The sequence below is a fragment of the Leucoraja erinacea genome, chromosome 6, assembly GCF_028641065.1.
Source record: "Leucoraja erinacea ecotype New England chromosome 6, Leri_hhj_1, whole genome shotgun sequence".
Classification (NCBI taxonomy): domain Eukaryota; kingdom Metazoa; phylum Chordata; class Chondrichthyes; order Rajiformes; family Rajidae; genus Leucoraja; species Leucoraja erinaceus.
The window spans coordinates 54,053,125-54,075,191 of record NC_073382.1 but is presented as its reverse complement, the minus strand read 5'-3'; the positions used below and the strand labels follow the sequence as shown (position 1 = coordinate 54,075,191).

Here is a 22,067-nt window from a genome sequence, read left to right as displayed (position 1 = left end):
AGGGATTCAGCAAAATTTACACGTTGTCCTTATTATGGATTGCACTAACACCAATTTTACAATTAATTGTGAAAGTAATCCAGCTTTTTACAAGAAGTGTGCAGTACAGTGGATGGAGGAATGGTCAAAAAGTAGTATGAAGAAAGTAAGTGAAGGACCTTTATGTGCATTGTGTTTTGTTTATTCTAATTACTCTCCCGTCAGCTCCTCTGAAGATATTGTTAGATTTTTGAATAGGCGTTAACTTCTGGAGGGAATATTATTTGGCAAAGTTTATTTTACATTTCTTAATTTTTTTTAATGTAATTGATTAAAAACGTTCTATGTTTCCTGTGGGGGTGGGAGAAGGATGGGGGAAGCACATAGATTTCAAATTGATGTTCTCTATCAGAAAAGTGGATTTGTGCAAGATAATTCGGAGTGGAAGTTTGTTCTCAATTGCACTCACTAAACGTAAAGCTGTGATATCTTAGCACAGTCATTTTCTTAGTTCTAGTTATTTTATTGGTATTGAATTCTGGAAGGGTAGGGAAACTAGCAGCCAGTACCTTTTACCCTGGTGGACTGGAGAATTTCTGAGGAGAGGCTCCCTGACAAAAAATGCGAACTGGATTCGCTTTCCACAGATGCTGCTGGATTGTCCTTCCAGTATGTTTTTGCTTTGGATTCCAGCATAAGCAGTTTTATTTGTTTTTCAGATTTTTTTCTTAGGACTAGAAACCATCTCATAAAATGATATTTCAAACAGAAATGTAGAGAAACCGAAGCCGCTTGGTTTTGTGTGGAAAAATGTTAAAGCTGTACCACTTATTGAAAATTCAAGTAAAATAAACTGACCTCTTATTGAGCCTTTGTCTCATTATATTATTGATTATTATATTTATTATATTTTGAGCATGATGCCCTGGGTTACTGAATTTCAGTGAGTAATTACCCCAAATTCTATTCTGATTGCTCTAGATTGTGACCTTTTAAACAAAATTCCTACAATTTCCTAATCTATTTTCTGTAAAATCTCAATTCAAAACAATAACTGACATTGATTTAAAAAATAGACAGACATTTATCAATTGAGAAATGCAACAAGATATGTTACAAGAAATGAGAAAGCAAAAATATGCCTTGATAATTGCAGATGTTGGAAATTTGAAGTAAAAAACAAAAAAAGCTCAAAAGAACGCGAAACGGTTAATTTTAGTGGTCTGGGGTTTATCACTAATGAAACACACACTTTTGTGTCTCAGAAAATGTCTTGAGGAATTGTAAACGTCCATTTGTATATAAATTATATCAGTGAATGGTGATTTTTCTCTCTGATTGCCATTGCCCTCAATTTTAGCCCTATTTCTTGATGTTACTGTTAATTAGATGATGCCTTGATGTTAAGGGCAATCATTGTCACCTCTGGAATTCAACTTTTTAGTCTAAGTTTATGCCGAGGCTGTAATGAAATCTGGAGCCATGTGATCTTGGAAGAAACTAAAGAGACTATGACTCTATGCCTCTATGGCAGAGACTGCTCACTCCATAACTTCTGAGTTGCTTTGCTTTTTTATCTGCCTTCAATGACCTTATTCATATGTATTTGGAGATACAGATCTGTGTCATGAAAATGTATGTGAGAGTTTAGTAATATGCAAGCATCTTATTTTGTTTCAGATTCCTGATATGTTGATTTCATTGAACCACGGACAAGATACGAAAGGAAAATCACATAGAAATTCAATTTCTGGTCAGTCCACTGTGAACCTAATACTTAATCAATGTTATAAATTACAATTTTGTTCCCAACTATTTCACATACGGTATGTCTAGATGTTTTTTTCCATATTGCAACACTTATTTCCGAGCTTGCAGTCAAATGTAACAATCTATCTCTTACATATTATTAAGTTTGGATTAGTATTAGATTTCAAATTGTATTAAGTATATAGCCCATAACTGCTTTAGCAATGATTCAATATAATTGCTCAGTATTTCAGGCATGGACACCAGTGATGGAAATAGTTCAGCATGTGTAGACATGCGAGTAAATGAAGTAAAATTAAGATGGATGCGGCAATACATGTGACAAATTAGTCTATTTCAAGTTGGATGCTTTATGTGAACGCTCAAGTAAAGAAAGTTACTGCATACAGCTTCATTGGCATTTTAAAAAGATACATAATCTGGTGTATCATACAAATACGATTATAACTTTTACTGATGTTATGCTTTGAACTTCAGGTGCTGGCGATCTAACAAAGTCTTTCCTGATGATTCATGAATCTTGCAGAGGATATGGAGCTACTCCTCACAGATATATGATTTTCTTGAATATGTACAACTCCATCTATAATATCAAGAAAAATGACTTAATTAAACAGCAGAGTCACCTACAGGTATGGGTTCACCAGAGATGAATTATAAGGTCTTACTGAGCTGTAAATTTCACCTCATCCATAACTGGTAATTTTCTTAATTTAATATAACATAGAGAAACAGGAAAAGGCCATTTCCTGCTGGCATTGCCCTACCATTCAATAAGATCATGGAAGATGTTTTACCATACCACCACTATCTTGCACTGATCATACAATCGGTTTACGTCATATACACCCAACAACTGATTTAGTTTAGGGATACAGACGCAACGGCCCACCGAGTCCATGCCGAACAACGATCCCTGTACACTAACACTGTCCTACAGACAATCTTTACCAAAGCCAATTAACCTGCACGTCTTTGGAATGTGGGAGGAAACTGGAGCACTCGGAGAAAGCTCACGCGGTCGCGGGTCGAATGTACAAACTCCGTACAGACAGCACCCAGAGTCAGGATCACACCCGGGTCTTTGTCGCTGTAAGGCAACAACTCTACCGCTGCGCCCCAGAGTGATTCTCCACAGCTCTGGTGGACAGAGAATTCCAAAGTCGCATTAATGATGAGAAAATTCTAATCTTGCAATCCAGATGAAGACTCCCGACCCGAAATATCAACTGGATGCACGAGTCTAGAGATGCTGGAATTTTGAGAAAAAAACAAATTTACGTAAGAAGGATCTCGACCCGAAACGTCACCTATCTATGTTTTCCAGAGATGCTGCCTGACATGTCGAGTTACTCCAGCACTTTGTGCCCTTTTGTGTATTTACCAGCATCTGCAGTTCTTTGTTTCCATATAACTGTTGGAAAAACTTAGCAGGTCAGGCAGCACCATCAGTCTAAAGAATAGTCGCATCCCAAAATGTCATCTGTCTTATCCTGCTGAGTTGCATCCACAGATGCTGCCTGGCCTGCCAAGTTCCTCCAGAACCATGTTTTTTTATGCCCTAAGTGTCAAATGTACATTTTCCATCAAGGATGCTGCCTGACACTCTGAGTTCATCCAGCAGATTCTTTGTTGCTCAAGATTCCATCTACAGTTTCCTGTGAGTCTGGGCACTCCTTATATCGAGATTGTAGCTCCAGCTGCTACCCTGTCAATCCCTATAAAACAAACTGTACACTTCAATGATATCACCTGTTATTCTTATAAACTTTAAAAAATATTAAAAGTAATTATATTGTGAAAGGTCATCAATCTGAAAGGTTAACTATTTCCGTCTTCAGAAACATTGCTCAATTTGCTGAACATTTCTGTCATGTTCTGTCATTACTTAAAATTAGTTATAACTGCATGCTACTAAAATGCTAAAACCATTTCTTTTAAAATTGCTTTGAAAACGTAAATCTTTATTTATAAAATAAAATTGCACTAACAGAAAATTCATATGGGGTTTGGCCTCCACAGGTAGAATAAAATGTACATGTTACCAAGCTGCATATCTGCCATGCAATGATTTATCTTCCAAAAGTTGTCAGTCCTCTGCACAGTCCTGTGTGCATTCCCCGACTTACGTAATGGTTACATTCCGTAATCTTTTGCGTAAGTTAGATTTTACATGTTGGAATCGCCATGCCCATCCCCTGCTTGAAAAAACTCACTGAGAGTATTAACTATCTCAGCAGCATCCGACTGTGTCCGGGTCACTTTCTGTGGTGCGTGGCCTTCTGCGTAAGCACTGCCTCCATTGCCAGCCTGTTTCAGATGTAAACTTGTGTGATCGTACAGTGTTGTTGAAATTACAAACTGCCTTGATTGCACTAGGGACTGGGTACAGAATTATTTACGTAAGTTGCCTATTGCATGAGTTGGGAAGTGTCTATTGAGAAATGATACATTTGTATGTACTCTCTGATCAAGAATCACAGAATCACTCTCTGTCTGAACAATTTTATCAAATAACTCAAAGCCCAAACTTCTTTCAGTTTAATGAAACTAACCTAACCGATAATAAAATAATTAGTATCGATGACATGGTAAAAAACCCAGGTTACTGTCAATAACTGTCATTACTGTTTTACGTTTCCACGTGTTTTTTACACAAGCAAATGACCTATTGGTGTCGATGAAATAATTTGTGATATGGCAACTATTGAATTTGGTGCCACTCAGAAATTAATTTATTAGTTTAAGTTATGGAAGACATTTCTAATTACATAAACAAAACGAGTTGTTACACTCTGAAAGAATTGGAGGATTCTAAAAGTTTGCATTGCATTAAAGAGCAAATGTCTAAATTACAAATAAATATTCTTCCCACTGTTGAAGAAGGGTCTCGACCCGAAACGTCACCCATTCTTTCAAAATACTGTTACTACAGTTTGCTATTTTATAAAGTCTAATTTTCAGATATGATGGTGCCCGCCAGCTAGTTGCTGCCTTATAGCACCGGAGACCCAGGATTGATCCTGACTACAGGTGCTGTCCATACAGAGTTTGTATGTTCTCCCTGTGACTGCGTGGACTTTCTCCAGGTGCTCTGGTTTCCAACGACATTCCAAAGACATGCAGTTTTGCGGGCTAATTGGCTTCTGTAAATTGTCCCTAGTACATAGGATAGAATGAGTGTGTGGGTGATCACTGATCGGTGTTGACTCTGTAGGCAGAAGGGCCTGTTTCCATGCTGTATCTCTAAAACAAGTAAGGGGAAGAAAGGATTGTAATAGATAAATTACATGTTTGTATCTCGTCATCAACTGGTGATTAATAATTCAAACTTTCAGCAGCCTGATCAAAATTTGGTTTGTTCATCTAACCAGGGATTGGCATCCTGAATTAGACATCGTAGCTGAGCTAGATTGGCCTGGCTGTCAGTGTCTTCTGAGTTCTTTTTAGCAAATTCAATTCTGAAATATTAGATTTATAATGTGTAATGTGACAAAGGAAATATGTCATGAGCTATATATGTTGAATAGTGTGGTTAATATTAGTTACCATTACTGTAGTTCTAAATTCTATGGGCCAGCTCATGCTAATCCAGTACTACCCACACTTACCACAGATGTTCCACCACACCGGCATAAAAACATAGAAAATAGGTGCAGGAGGAGGCCAATTGGCCCCTCGAGCCTGCACCGCCATTCATTCTGATCATGGCTGATCATCCACAATCAGTAACCCATGCCTGCCTTCTCCCCATATCCTTTGATTAGGCTAGCCCCTAGAGCTCCCTTTAACTCGCTTTTAAATTAATTCAGTGAATTGGCCTCCACTGCCTTCTGTGGCAGAAAATTCCATAAATTCACAACTCTTTTTATCACTTAAAGAGCTGTTGGAATTTTGTGAAAAATAAGGCAGCATTTATCTTTAATTGCATTTGAATAAACTATCTTATTGAATTGACCTATTTAAATGTGCTAACATGCAACAGTGACATTTTGCACTATTTAAAAATAATACCACCGTTCAAAGTATATTTGGAATGTCTTGATCCAGGCTGGAGTTTCTAAGCTGAATGAAGCCAAAGCACTTGTTGATGAATTGAAGGGAAAGGCAGCAACTCAAAGCATTTTACTGAAAACCAAACAAGCCGAAGCTGATGCAGCCCTTCAAGAGATTACAGTATCAATGCAGGTATGCATGTCAGTTCACATCAACCGTACTATGGATCTGCAATATTTCAATATCCAAAATGTTATAATATTTTTATTTCTCTCATATTTTAAAGTAAGATCATACAATTGATTTCTGAAAACATCCTATTCTGAACTGTATTATTGCCAAGATAGCTTTTTATGCCCACAAGCCACAGGAGCCCTGTTTTTATGATTTCTGGCTATCCAGTTGCATTACTCTAATTCCAAAGGAAAAAATATATTGTGGATTGAAATGGGTTTGTCAAATCTCTTTGGTTTATTTTATGCTTCAGTCAAAGTTAAGTTTCATTGTTAGAAAAAAATCATCGATGCACTCAAAAATGTTCATTTTGTGCATGTTTTGGTTGATATTCAGGAATGGTGTTAATGGAATCCGAGTTAATGCAATTGTTTGAACTTTATGCTTCTTCATAGAATGCAAGTGAACAGAAAACTGAAATGGAACAGATTAAACAGAAAATAGCTGAGGAGATGGTGAAAATTGAAAAGCGCAAAAGTGTGATTGACAATGAACTTAAGCAGGTCCAGGTAAGGTTTAATTATTTTCTGTGTCACTAAATCCAGGAGGCTAAATGAGTTTGCTACCAAAATGAACTGGAATTACAAAGCAAGAAATTCAATGCGACCATCTAGCTGAAAAATAAATCAACCAATTTCATATGTATTGATTTCAGAACTGCATTTACTAAGAATTGTTTTTGATAGTATAGAACAGAAAGACAGGATAAGTATCTAAAAATGTTATGCACCAGCACGTGGTTGAATTAAATAGTTATCAATCATGAGAATATCACTTTTGAAACTGTTTTGTGTTATGTAAAAATTATTAATTAAGAATGCCATTTTTTTAGATATTATCCAGGAGTTTCCTTGAATCAGCTTAGTGCTGCATTTGCTTTTACCATCAGCAGGTCCCTTTGCCGGAACTTTCTCAAGAGAGATAACTTCCTGATCAGCAAGGTTCTCAGTAGCGCAATGCTATCCAAATATAAATCTCACAGAAACGCTTTGGCACCTGGTAAAGTTGTGTTCCCTGCTGAATGTCCTTTCAAAGGCTCTGACATTCAAATAAATCATAGGCAATCAAACATTTAAAAACATTCATAGTTCATAAGTTCGTAAGTTCTAGGAGCAGAATTAGGCCGTTCGGCCCATAAAGTCTACTCCGTCATTCAATCATGGCTGACCTATCTTTCGCTCTCAACCCCTTTCTCCTGCTGATACCCCATAACCCCTGACACCATTACTAATCAAGAATCTGTCAATCTCTGCCTTAAAATTATCCATTGAAGGCCTCCACAGCCGTCTGTGGCAATAAAAGCAACAGATTCACCACCCTCTAACGAAAGAGATTTCTTCTCATCTACTTTTGAAAGGTACATCCTTTTATTCTGAGGCTATAGACTCTGGTCCTGGACTCTCCCACTAGTGGAAACATCCGCTCCACATTCACTCTATCCAGGCCTTTTACTATTCGGCAAGATTCAGTGAGGTCCCCCTCTTCCTTCTAAACTCCAGTGAATATAGGCCCAGTACCTTCAAACGCCCATCATATGTTAACCCAATCATTCCTGGGATCATTCTGGTAAACCTCTGGACCCTCTCCAACATTGGCATATCCTTCCTCAGATATGGGGCTCAAAACTGCTTACAATACTCCAAATGCGGTCAGACCAATGCCTTATAATGGGCCTGTCCCACTTAGGCGACTTTTTAGGTGACTGCCGGAGATGATACAGTCGCCACATGGTTGCCATATGTTCGTGGGTGGTTGCCGGGGAGTCGCCTTCATGGTCATGAGGAGTTCCCGTATTCTGGGAACTAGTCGCGGCCTCATTATGGTCGCCGTGTATTTTTCAACATTGAAAAATTTCTAGAATGAACATGGAGAGTAGCGAGAATTCTCGAGCTGTAGGGGGGTCGCCAGGAGGTCCTAGTGGGTTGGCAGGAGGTAGAAGGGTCTTGGAGGTTCTCGTAGGTTGTAGCCGGTGCTGGCCGGTGAATTTCATTGGCTCATTGGGGAAAAAAAAGGTAAGCAGTAGTTTACAGAACCAAGGATAACCGACTGATAATGTTAAATGTCCGCCGAGCTTCACAGCCGTGTATCTCTGGCTTCTTAAAAATTGTCTCCACTCCTTCTCTCCCCCCCCCCCCCCCCCCCCCCTCGCCTCCTCTCTTTTAAAGGACTTACCGTACACTTGGCTTTGTACCGTGTGAATTTTTTAGACAGGGCAAACGGAAGTAGCGCTGTCTAAAAAATTCACACTGGTTGATGAAGGAAGCGATGTGTTTGTGTGTGTGTGTTCCACTCCGACAGTCGCTGTTCCAGTTCCCGGCTTTTCAGGCGACTGCCGGCAACTTGACAGTCGCCGGCAGTCCGCTGAAAAATTGCTTAAGTGGGACAGGCCCATAAAGCCTCAGCATTACATCCCTGTTTTTGTATTGTAGCCCTCTCTAAATAAATGGTAGCATTGCATTTGCCTTAATGACTACTGACTCAACTTGCAAATTAATCTTTTGGGAATCCTGCACCAGCGTTCCCAAGTCCCTTTGCACTTCCTATTTCTGAATTCTCTCACCACTTAGAAAATAGTTTATGCCTTTATTCCTACTATCAAAATGCATGACTCCACACTTTGCTACTCAGCAGGTGCAGCAGCATCTATGGAACGAAGGAAATAGGCAACGTTTCGGGCCAAAACCCTTCTTCAGGCTGATGGGGGGTGGGGGGGGGAGAAGGAAGGAAAAAGGGAGGAGGAGGAGCCCAAGGGCGGGGGGATGGAAGGAGACAGCTCGAAGCTTAAGGAAGGGGAGGAGACAGTTTAGTATTAGTATTCCATATTAGTATCTTCCCTCTGAAACAATGAAACAATTACAAAAGTAAATTGGAATAGTTAAAATACTTAAAGAAATTTAATTTTTCAAAAATATGTTTTTCCACTTCGCCACTGCACACAAGCATGGAAATCCTGATCATGATAATTCTGTTTTGATTTCAAAAATTTCAGGTCATTTTTAGAGTTAAATGGTTAAGCCTTTGAATTAAAATTAAATTTAATACTTACTGTTTTGATACAAATCTTTAAAATATGTATATCTCTGACCTTTCACCTTAACATTAACCTAATATTAAGACATGGATAATCATTTCAATATTGGCTCTTGGTCTTCAGGAGTAGATTTTCTAATTCAGTATTCCTCAGCACTGTGAGCAATTTGCACACCAGTTTTATTTTCGTTTGGTTTAACTAATTCAACACAGTTTGCTGATTGACCCCTTGACATTCTTCCTCGACTTATGAATGTTTTGCATCACATTATATGTTCTCTGCGCTAATAGTTGCAAGCTCTGGAAACGTTCATTTTTTAATCTCTTTTAGCCTCACGTCGATGAAGCCAAACGAGCAGTAGGAAATATAAAGCCAGAGTCACTCTCAGAAATCCGGTCACTGCGAATGCCACCCGATGTAATCAGGGATATTTTGGAAGGAGTGTTACGACTGATGGGTATTTTTGATACTTCATGGGTCAGCATGAAAAGGTGAGAATGTATGAAATTTAATCCTACATTGCATTAAATTTATCAAAATATTGTAAAATGCAACACTGAGCAAATCATTTAGATTTTATGCATTGTGGAACTTAAATTGAAAGATGTTTTGAAGTAGACTTTTTAGTATTTTTAGTATCGTCGTTTTATACCAGATGAGGCTGCACTAACTCAGTTGTAAAATGAATAGCCCCAGTATTTTATGAATCAATATAACTTAGTTCCATCCCAAAATAAATGCTCTCACAACCAATGAGAACCATTTTACAGTTCCACTAACTCTTCTCATGACAGCACTAATGAAGATAGCTTCACACGATGCAAACTTTGAGCTTTTCTTTTGTACAGCTGGTTGAGAACCAATGATTTGCTTCATTGTGTAAATATTGTCCTCACTGTTACTGAAACCCTGGACCTTTATTGGCTTATGTTGCTGTAACTCACTCGCTGCCCAGGTGGAATCCGCACTTGCCAGGGATGGATGTTGAAAGCTAATTTTCTTGGTTGAATTGTGCAGTAAGTCCTAATGGGAACCAGGGCACAAACAATGTCTTCTGTCAAAGCTGTAAATTACTTTAACTTTTCAAAGGTCTCTGACGTTGAGGAAAATTTAAATTGTATTAATGTTGAATAATTCTAAAAAAAGTTCCAAATAAATGGTCTCAAAATTGCTGTCTACAGCGAGCAAGGTGCAGCCCATTATATTAGTTTTAGTTTTTTTAACCTACAAACCCACATATCTTTGGGATGTGGGAGGAAACGGGAGCGCCCGGAGGAATACCACTTGATCACAGGGAGAACGAGCAAACCCCACACAGACAGCACCCGAGGTCAGGATCGAAACCGGGTCTCTGGCGTCGCCATAAATCTTGATCTCTTCTTGTCAAAGGACAATCGGGGCGGAATCCTTGATTGACTATTTTCTCTTATTCCGGTTTAGTAAGTTTGATTCTAAGGATTAAATCCAATTTACAGAGACCAAAATTGAGCAACTTCTTATCTAATATACTGGCTAATATTTTCCCAATAATCATTAGAAAGCTGTTCACAAACATCTTAATTTAAATGTAGGGCTGAATCTGGAAACATGAGCACTTCACCATGAAGTCCTGGATGACTAAGTCTATCAGTTCACTCTGTTGTTAAACTCCCCATAGATTCCTGAGATACAGCTCAGTTTTTTAAAATCATCTCTGACTCCCACTGATTTCAAGAATTGAAGGGTTGTGGATTAAGAGGCAGATGTTGTTTTGCATTAGAGGCAAAGTTGTTTTTATACTTTTTCCACTTTGGCATGACATTTGTAAGTCCTTCTGAAGAAGGGTCCCAACCTGAAATGTCACCTTTGCATGTTCTCCAGATACTGCCTGACCCGCTGAGTTACTCCAGCTCTCTATCTTTTTTTGTAAATGCATGTATCTATAAGAGGGGAAGCTTCTTTTACACAATGAGTGGTGGGTGCCTGGAACGCATTGCCATGGTTGGTGGTGGAGACAGAAATGATAATGGTGCTTTAAGAGGCTTTTAAATAGGCACATGGAAGTGCAAGGAATAGTGGGATATGGATTATGTACAGGCAGATGAGATTGTTTTAACTTGCCATCATGTTCGGCACAACCATTTTGGGCTGCAGGGCCCATTCTATGTTCTATGTACATTTGGAATTATGTGTTTAGAGAGCTTTTTACATTGGGGTGATTTTGCTTTGATGCCCATTGACTGAATTATAATGACATTATTCTCTGAAAATAATGAGATTTTAATCAAACCGAAGACCCCATTTGGACATTATTTAAATTGTCAGGCAAACTTTTTTAACAGTCTAATACAGATAGTCTCACAACTCAGCAAAACACACCTCAAGTGGATTGAGCCTGCTCACCGTTGATTTACCGAATAGATCAGACTCATTATTGCATTTGTTCTGCTTATTGTAAGATAGGTAAAACTAGTAAGATAGGAACATAGAAACATAGAAAATAGGTGCAGGAGGAGGCCATTCGGCCCTTTGAGCCAGCACCGCCATTCATTGCGATCATGGCTGATCATCCCCAATCAATAACCCTTGCCTGCCTTCTCCCCATATCCCTTGATTCCACTAGCCCCTAGAGTATCTAACTCTCTCTTAAATCTATCCAGTGATTTGGCCTCCACTGCCCTCTGTGGCAGGGAATTCCACAAATTCACAACTCTCTGGGTGAAAACGTTTTTTCTCACCTCAGTCTTAAATAGCCTCTCCTTTATTCTAAGACTGCGGCCCCTGGTTCTGGACCCGCCCAACATTGGGAACATTTTTCCTGCATCTAGCTTGACCCCCCAGAGAATTACTGCTAGGAGTGCCCTTTGCACAAGGCGATTCCCTGCATCATGCACTGTTATCAGTAGTCAAAAGTCAAAGTCAAAGTCAAAGTAACTTTATTGTCAATTCAATTATGCAACAGTAGTTACACATAGGATCGAAATTACGTTTCCCCATACTCCAAATGTGCAAGTAATATTAAAAACACAGACAGCCAACATATCAATAAAAATAGACAATAGACATACATTATTTAAAATATTAAAATATTCACAGTATGCCAAAATGTAGCAAAACCTTTGAGGTATTTTAAACAGGGTGCAACAATGAAAGGTGCAATATAGAAAAAGTGCAAATTCCGTACTGGAGACATTGAGCCAAAGTTATTTGTATAGTACCCTATGTCCCTCTTGAATGAGACTGTCATCAATCTCCCATTAATGCAGCATGCCCTCGTTCTTTGTCAAAGCTCTCCAGAGACTGAAAGAGTGCTGCTTATGTTGTGCATGAATTCCTAAGGTGGAAACTTTGAAGGAAGATGGTGGTGGGCCTGATCTCCGATAACAAGGCCTACCGGGAGGAGGTGGCTGATCTGGCACTCTGGTGTCAGGACAACAGCCTCCTCTTGAATGTCAAAAAAACTAAGGAGCTGATTGTGGACTTTAGGAGGGCACATCATCCGAGGACGTACACACCACTGAAGATAAATGGGGATACTGTGGATAGGGTGAGCTGCTTTAAATACCTGGGAGTTCACATCTCAGAGGATCTGACATGGACATCACACACTGCCGCACTGGTGAGTAAGGCAAGGCAGTGCCTTTACCACCTCAAGCAATTGAGGAAATTCAGAGTGTCTCTGAGGATCCTCCAGTGCTTCTACTCAGCGGCTGTGGAAAGTATCTTGTCCGGAAACATCACAATCTGGTTTGGCAACTGCTCTGCCCAGGACAAGAAGGCTCTGCAGAGAGTAGTGCAACTCCCCGAACGCACTCTGGGAACTACATTCATCCCCCTGCAGGAACTATACATCAGAAGGTGCTGATCCAGAGCCAACAAGATCATTTGGGACCCCTTCCACCCCAGCAACAGACTGTTCCAGCTGCTACAGTCAGACAAACGTCTCTGTTGCCATGCTGTGAAAACAGAAAGGATGAGAAGGACTTTCTTCCCAGAGGCCATTAGGACTGTAAACTCCTAACTCACCAGGGACTAGCTTACTGTACAAATTTACTGTTGTGTGGTGTCTTTTTAAAGTTGCTTTTTTTTTCTCTCCCACAAATATGTAATTACTGATTCTGTTCCATTCTGTTTTGTAGTTTTTTTGCACAATCCGCAAGCATTGCCACTTTTCTTTTCACTGCACATCTCGTATGTGACGAATAAACTTGACTAGACTGGTAATGTAAGAAATCTGACCCCTAATGCCTCCATATTTCTGAAACAATAGTGTTATAGGAGGGAGCCCATCAGTGCTAGTTTGGATCCTAATGAATTGTGTACTATTTGTACAGTATTGATATACAACAATTGTAATAATGTATATTCTTTCCACTGACTGGTTAACATACAACAACAAGCTTTCCACTGTACCTCGGTACATGTGACAATAAACTAAGCTATTTTTCAAATAACTTTTTGAATTGATGTTAGGTAGATTACCAGCACAGTATTTTAAATCAGAAAAACAGAACGGAAGAATTTAAAGGCCATATTGTATAAAAATATAATTTACAAAGTATGTTATCTAAAGTAGTTATGATTTGAAAAATAAACTGCTTTTGAATGCATAATTTTAACTTTGACCCTTACAGTTTCTTGGCAAAACGGGGAGTGAGGGAGGAGATTGCAATCTTTGATGCCTGGAATATCAGCAAGGAAATCCGAGAGAGTGTGGAAGGGCTTTTGCAGAAGAACAGTGGCTCTTTTGACCCAAAGGTATTATCAATAATAATAGGAGGGTTTGTTTTGTGACAGTTTATTGGAGACAATTAAATGAATGACAATTTAGAACTAAAATGTAGAATCAACGTTTTGCTTATTAAATTCCCTTGGCGGTACAATGAAGGTCTTTGCTATTTGTTTATACCTCCTGCAGTTGTATGGTCTAAGCCTCAATTTATGTTTTATGTGTATTTATTTGATAAATTTGCTATGGATTAAAAATTAATTCACAGAATGCAAAGCGTGCTAGTGCTGCCGCAGCTCCTTTGGCTGCATGGGTTCGAGCTAATGTGAAATATTCATATGTCCTGGAAAAGATTCAACCTCTGGAAAAAGAACAAGCTACATTGATCGAGTGAGTAATTTAGGATTGGGGCATTAACTTTATGTTTACATAGTTTAAAAAGTCATTTATGTACACTTCTGGAAAATGTCATCTACTGCAATGATAATACTTTTATGGTGTTACATTTAGTGTTTACATTAACTTACATTAAGTGTTTAAATTGAAATGTCTGAAATGCCCATCCCAGAATATATATCATTTCAGTAACTTTAAAATTTTTAACATGTTTTTTGTGGGGATTAACTACAATTAAAAGTGAATTAAATGCAGAATTATAGAAGATAACAGATTGCTCAGAACAAAGTTTATGAATTGATTTAAGTGGCAAGGGAAGGAATGTAAAAAAAGCTGTATTTTCCTTACACAGAATTGTTTCAAATATGCTCTTCTTGTACTATTACACATTTTTTCATAACATTTCATCGTGATGCCAATTACTTGATAGCTTAATAACCTGATGTTTATGGGCCTGTCCCACTTAGGCAACTTTTTAGGCGACTACAGGAGACTTATGCGGTCGCCACATGGTCACCACATGTTCGCGGGTGGTTGCCGGGGAGTCGCCTTCATGGTCGTGAGAAGTTCCCGCATTCTGGGAACTAGTCGCGGCTTCATTCTGATCGCGGCTAATTTTTCAAAAAAGTTAGCGGCGACCAGAATGAAGCCGCCATGGAGAGTAGCGAGAATTCTTGTGCTGTAGGTGCAGTGGTAGTGGGTCACTAGGAGGTCGTAGGTTGTCGTAGGTTGTATTGCCTAAGTGGGACAGGCCCATTAGTGTGGCATTGTATTTAATAGTATTTCATATAAATCAAGTGGAGTATTTTGTCTCTCATACCAAAATAATTTTCAGTGGATGTGTCTAAGTTTCTTTTTCTTCTTGTCCAGAAACCTAAAGAAAATCGAAGAAAGGAAACAGAATCTTGAAAGCAAGCTCCATAGCGTGGGACGGAAAGTGGCTGAACTTAAAGAAAAGTAAATTTATTTAAATTCATCTTTTGGAAAATTGTATTAAAATAAATATAAAAACATACGTTTATGATACAGAAAACTTTCTCCATATAGTTTATTATCTCATCGAGAACAATCCAAAATTAACGATACATCCCGCATAAACTTCTGAATTAGATATTTATCTAGTATTACCTTAAAAAAAAGCTGCAATGTTTGTTTCAATCAACCCCTAAGGCAAAGCACTGCTTAATCTCTCTCATAAATCCATAGTCAGAATTATACAGCACAGAAATGGGCTCTTCGTTCAAACTCGTCAATGCCGACCAAGATATCTATCCGATGAGTTCCATTTTCCTATGTTTGGCCTTATTCCCTCTAAACCTTTCCTGTACATGTGGCTTGTCTGAATGTCTTTTAAGTTATGTAATTGTAATCTCCTCCATAGATTCCTTTTGTAATTTATCCCTTACATCCTCCGTTTTCTTTTAAAAAAGTTGTCCCTTATCTATCTATATACTTAAAACTCTGATCTTGTATGTGGATGTATTTGTTTGTGTGTTTATTTGTTTGTGTATAATCACATCTTCTCGAAAAAACGACACGCTAATGGTAAAATGTTTACATATTCCGGTAGGGATTTTTCCCGTGGAGTCCGAAATCACCTTATCTGAAAATTTCAGGCTTTATTTTTCGTTATTAATCAAAATGTTCAAAAATCGGCCAAAACTTTGGAATAAAACAACTCTTTCGCTGACGACGTCACAATGGGTCTGCGTGGTCTTGCTTGCGCTGCGAGTGACTTCACCCCCCCCGCCTAACTCGCTGACCTTTGTTTGACGCCCGCTCCCCGATCCCTGCTCCTCCCTCCCCCCCGCACCCCACTTCCCCCGGCACACCCACTTCCCCCCCGCCTCCCCTCCCCCTCCCCCCCCCCCCCTCTCTCTCCCCCTCCTCCCTCTCTCTCCCCCCCCTCTCCCCTCTCTCTCTCTCTCTCTCTCCTCTCTCTCTGCCCCTCTCTCTCTGTCTCTGCCCCTCTCTCTCTCTCTGTCTCTGCACCTCTCTCTGTGTCTCTGCCCCTCTCTCTCTGTCTCTGCCCCCCTCTCTCTCTGCCCTCTCTCTCTACCCCATCCATCTACCTCTACCTACTGCGAGTTGGGGGCTATGCGTGAGTGGATAGGGCGGGGATGGGGTAAAAGGAGCGAATTAATAATATTATAATATCAAGGGGGGTGGTTAGTGTGTGTGTGTGTGTGGGGGGTGGTTAGTGTGTGTGTGACGCCGCAGGCCACCCCCCACCCCCCCTGCAACCGCGCGTTAAGGGGACGGGACCCTACGGGTCCCACTTGGTCTAGTATTATACTAAAACTCTTCCCTTTGTTCTCAACATTCTAAATTTCCGTGTGTATGCAGGGTTGTGTTGGCTTTCTTTTAATCTCCTTAAGTTGTATCTTCTTCCAAAACGCTTGGCCACAGCCTTCCCATTATCACACATGCTGCTCACATTTTTTCCCTCGACGGGATAAACATCTTACCGTCGCATTCCAACCTATATTTCCGAAGCTTTTTTAAGTTTTAATTGTTTATTTCAAAAAATGTAATAACAAAAACAAGGAATAAAACCAAAGCCCGGCTTGAAAGGCAACTAAAAATATATTCCCCTTAGAACGAGCAGGCGCGGAGACATCCGTCCACATTCAAATATTTCATCTCCCGTCTCCCCACAGTGTGTAGACCTGGCAGTAAATTCAATTAAAATATAGCAAACCTCCGCCCGCCGGTCTTCTAACTACGTGATGCCCGTTTCAAACAAATCATAAGTATAACTGCTCTGGCACTGGACGGCATTTTCCCTTTGTAGGTCATATCAATAGATGCTGCCGCGCTGAATTCTATCTTTAACTCAAAGCCGCAGGATGGAGCTGTCTTCTTTAACACTGTTGCTTCGCCGCCACCGCCTCCTTGCTGCACAATGGCAGCGAGTGCGGGGCTGAGATCCTGTCTAGTTTTTTTAAGTTCTGAAATTGAATAACTTTCAATACTGAATCAGCATATACTCACTGTATGAGATTCTGTCCAGCTCCTCTATTTGATACTTAAAACAGACCTTCATTCACGGTTGGCTCAAGAGTAACTCGGGAGAGGAACTTGGTAACTCGGGAGAGGAACTTGGTATATCGCAGAAATGAGAAGTAAACGGCAAACTTAGACATACACGTGGGAACTTGTTTAAACTCGTGAACATAAAGTTGGAATCTCATACACAACCACGAGTGTGATTTTTTCTTTCACTCGGGATCACTAATGGGTGGACTCGCACTGTGAGACAGTGTCACAAATCTCTTATCCACCTCATGGGATTCACTTAGTTAAAGCTGTCTATACCTGGCATGTGCCTCTTTCTTGTTCCTGACCAATGCGTCAATATACAATACAATACAATACAATACAATATTTATTGTGATTTGAACCGCAGTGAGGCTCAAACGAAACTCTGTTTCTACAGCCATATAAACAAAAAACGATTCCTACTAGTCACACAACCAATTTAGTTCACACAAACATCCATCACAGTGAACCTCCTCCTCACTGTGATGGAAGGCAAAGTCTTTTCTCTCCCCTGCTCTCCATTTTTCTCCCCATGTTGAAGCCCGATGTTGAAGCCCTAGGAGGGCGATGGTAATTCTCACGGCCATTTTAGGCTGCGCCAGGCGATGTATGGCCCCGCTCCAGGCTCAAAAGTCGCAAAGTCGCAGTCCCCGGCAGGCGTTCGAATGTCCCGCGGCCATTAAAACCGCGCCGGGCGATGTACGGCCCTGCTCCGGGTCGTTCCAACCCGGCGACATGTGCATCTTTCTTGTTCCTGACCAGTGCGTCAATATCCCCTGTCAACCAGTGTTTCCTAATTCTGTCAACTTTCTGTAACTTGCCCAGCCTCATTTTGCAACAGGACACCCAGTGTTGCCCATCTTTCCAATAGAGCCCTTTACATATTGTTTGTAATAATATTCCTGGAAACATTTAATAAATTCCACCCATCCAAGCACTATGGAAGTCCCAGCCAATATGAGGGAAGATGAAATCACTTACTTTTAATGCCCTATTATTCTTATAGCCACTTGTGAAATTTGTTGCATAATTTACTTGGCAGGTTCCAAATCAGAACAACTGAAGCAGCTAAATTGGAAGCAGAAGTAAATAAAGCTCAGGAGACCATAGAGGCAGCTGAAAAACTGATTGGGCAGCTTGACGGGGAACATAAAAGATGGATTACACAAGTAAGTTCCGATTTTGAAATTAGATAAAATATTTTAGATTATTATATTAAGGTAGTTTTCCAGCTGGCCTAATTTTCAATGTCATATGGCTCAATACTTGACAAGGGATGTCTGTGAAGGAATATAATTTATATAATTAGTTTATGTAATGCACAGTTTATAATTTAGGATTATCTGATGTTAAGATTTATTGCTAACTAGACCAAGTGCAGACCCGTTGGGCCCGTTCTCCCCCCCATCCCACACCACACTTTCCCTCCCCATGTCCTCCACCGCCCTGCACTCCCTCTATCCCCCACTCCCTGCCTCCCCCACTCCTCTTCCTCCCTACCCTCTCCTCTCCCTCCTCACCTCATCAGGATCTCGATGTAAACCACCGTCAGCCCCGTTTTCTTCACCGAGCAGCCTGTAGGGGGAGGGAGAGGCCGAGGGGGAGGGAGAGGCCGAGGCTGCAGGCTAGTCCTTGCCCCGGTCCCGGCTCCTCTCCCTCCCCGCGGGCCCAGAGCAGCAGCGCAGGCTCCCCCAGACCTAGCCCCAGCGCCAGCGCCGCGGTCATTTCAAATTCTTGAAGTTTTACTTGAGGCGGGGGCTGTCTGGGGAGACGGGCTGAGCAGCCTGGAGTCGGGGAAGGGGAAGGAGAGGCCAAGGCTGCAGCCTAGTCCTTGCCCAGGGTCCCGCTCCTTTCCCTCCCCGCATGCCCGCAGCACCAGCGCTACCGTCACCAGACCCAGCCCCAGCCTCAGTGCTGCGGTAATTTCAAATCCCACAATTGAGGACAAAGATCCTATAGCGAGCAAGATAGTTCACTCGACGAAAAAGACGTAGTACGGTCATGGGCAGATTCATGGGTAATTCAAGGCTCCATTTCCATAACCGGGTTCCATCTCCGCACCAAAGATCCCGTAGGATAATAGTGCGGAGATGGAAGCAGGTTACGGAAACATCCTCGTAAAAATAAAAGTTATTTGGTACAAATCTTCTCATTTTCAGAATTTTAATTTATTAACACAAACTGTTGCCCTGCAACATTGATTACACTGCGAGTCGGGTCGGATCGGGTCGGGTCCGGTTACAGAAATAGATGAAAAAAAGGCCCACGTTCCGTTCTGTTGCGTACTAAACGTCAGCCCATTGCATTTAGCAGGAGTGGTCTATCTTGCTCCGCTATAGGATCTTTGATTGACGATACCGGGCCCACTGTGCACGTGCGGGGAGACTTTCAGTTATTTTAAAATGAAACCTCCCCTATCCCAACCCTCACAATGAAAATCACGATGTTTTTTTAAAATGAGATCCACCCCCCCCATCCCACCCTCCCCACCCCCTTCTTTTTTAATAACGATATTAAATGTAAATGAGATTCGGGATCACATTGTGATGCCATTGAGAATGAAATCGGAAGAATTTGATTAAAACAATTTTATTTAAATCGCAATTTTTAAAATGTAAATTAGCTTTGGGATCCCATTGTGACGTCATTTTAACGTGGCTGATGGGCAGGGTTAGTGGAAAAGTGGTTTGAAAAGTTTTTTGTAAAGTTTAAAATGTCAATAACATAAAATGTAATATCAATCTGAACAAATCTTGCCACAGCACATCACAGGACAATGGAGAGTAAGGTGGGCCACAAATCAGAGTGCTATCGTGTACGGTTGTGGTGGGGTTTTGGGATATCACATCCACACACGCATGCACACAAACATGATGAAAATCTTAGTAATATACTAGACTAAGTGCAGACCCGTTGGGTCTGCTCCCCCAATGCTATATTCCACCACTCACCCATTCCCCCAACGCAACCCATTCCCCCAACGCAATATTCCACCACTCACCCATAACCTCTAACTGCGCAGGCGCGGCTCATTTCCCCTCATCCCCAGCACTCCCTCCCCCTCCTCTTCACCCTCCCTCTTCTTTCCCCTCTTTTCCTCTCCTTCCCCAATCCCTCCCTCACCTCTCCCTCCCTCTCCGTTCCCCTACCCTCCCTCCCTCCCTGCATAACTCATCTCCCCTTCCTACCCCCCTCCTATCCCTCTATCCCCCACCTCCTGCCCTCCTCACCCTTGATTCCCTAATCCCTACCACCCCCACTCCCTCCCTCCTCTCCCTCTTTTCCCCCTCCTGCCCCACTCTCCCTCCTTACCTCCCCCACTCCTCTCCCTCCATTCCCCACTCCCTACCTTCCCCACTCCCCCCTCATCTCCCTCTATTCCCCCTTCTCCATCACCAGACAAGAGATGGAAACAAACTGAAAAAAGAGGAAGAGATAGATTTCTCCGTGGATCTCCGTGCATGCGTGGTTTTTTAAAGATTTTTAAACCTTAATAACTTTAAAAATATTCCATCAATCAGAACATAACTTATTGCCCTTGTAGCATAGAAGAATGGTGGTAAGGTGACGAACAAATGTAGTGCGATCCCGTACCGTTTTTACGCAAATAGAAAAAAACGCAAAACCAGTAGAGCATAAGGGAAGATTGTAAGAGATAGATTAGACAGACAGACAGACAGACAGACAGATTCCTGCTTATTAAAAATGTTGTTTTGCATTCTAATACAGTGACCCAATCTTCTCTTTTATTAAGACTACAGTTCCAAATAGTGAGTGAGTCAAGATTATCATCTCAACGTTGAATAATTATATAAAAATTGAAATTCACTATAATCTTAACAAAATCGGTTGGTCTGCTGTGCTAATCTAATGGATGGATGGATTTCTAATTACTAAATCATTGATTGACTACCAAGGATGGATAGGAATGTGGGAAGTGATTGCAATCTGAACTGCTTTGGTGTTATGGATTAGAGCAAAGAAGCCTACTCCTCCTGCACTCTTAGCCCGTGTCTGCTCATCTCCCCTCCTGCTTTCACTGCATTTTAAAACCTGCTTGTCACATTTCTGATGAAAGGCCAAATAACAAGTGCTTTTCTTCATTGATAAACTCCCTCATATGCATCTTCTACTGCATGCAGAACCTTCCAAATGCATCTGATAATAAATCCTAATCACTAATCTTTGTAGTGTAAACAGAAAATGCAGCCAAAACTCAGTTGATCAGACAGCACCCCTGGGAACCATTTAACTTTTCAGGTCTGGGACTCTACATCGGAACTTTGCAATTTGAATTCTAATGACAGGACCCAGCCTGAAATGTTATTTATTTTTCTTTTTTCTCAGGTGCTAACTGATTTGCTGAATTTTAACTGCATTTCTTGTTTGTATCTCAGATTTCCGGCATTCACAATTTTCTTTTTGATTTCCATCCATCTCTCCCATGCTTGGATAAATACAAAAAGCTAGAGTAACTCAGCGGGACAGGCAGCATCTCTGGAGAGAAGGAATGGGTGACGTTTCGGGTCGAGACCATTCTCCAACGCTTAGGATGGCCTATAAACTTGACTCCAGTTCAAATAATCAACCTTATTTTAATTAATAGTTTTCAAATTTCCTCACATTCAAAGACCTAAACACACATTACACTTAACAGCTTTTTTCCTGGGGTCTGATCCTTCTCTTTATTGTATAATCTGAGGCATATCCTTAAGTCCTCATGCTCTTTGGACAGGAATGATCTTATCTTTTTGTACTTTTTGATTATAAACATTTTTTTGCGAACTTCAGTGCATTTTATCAAAATCGACTGCTTGAATCATGCCTTCAACTTTCTCCATGAAATGCAATGCACCTTTTAATACCTTAAAGGTGTTTCCAAAATCATAGGTGTACATAAATAAAAAGCAC

General features: G+C 40.7%; 1 protein-coding gene across 1 annotated transcript in view; it reads left to right on the top strand.

Moving 5' to 3' along the window:
* Positions 1 to 22,067, top strand: part of LOC129698145 (cytoplasmic dynein 2 heavy chain 1) — a 395,765-nt gene that overhangs the window by 162,808 nt on the left and 210,890 nt on the right. Inside the window, 10 exon segments of the mRNA XM_055637055.1 lie at positions 3 to 145; positions 1,660 to 1,732; positions 2,227 to 2,381; positions 5,800 to 5,937; positions 6,375 to 6,488; positions 9,341 to 9,501; positions 13,624 to 13,747; positions 13,987 to 14,108; positions 14,985 to 15,071; positions 18,199 to 18,325. Of these exon segments, the coding sequence (XP_055493030.1) occupies positions 3 to 145; positions 1,660 to 1,732; positions 2,227 to 2,381; positions 5,800 to 5,937; positions 6,375 to 6,488; positions 9,341 to 9,501; positions 13,624 to 13,747; positions 13,987 to 14,108; positions 14,985 to 15,071; positions 18,199 to 18,325 (1,244 nt within the window).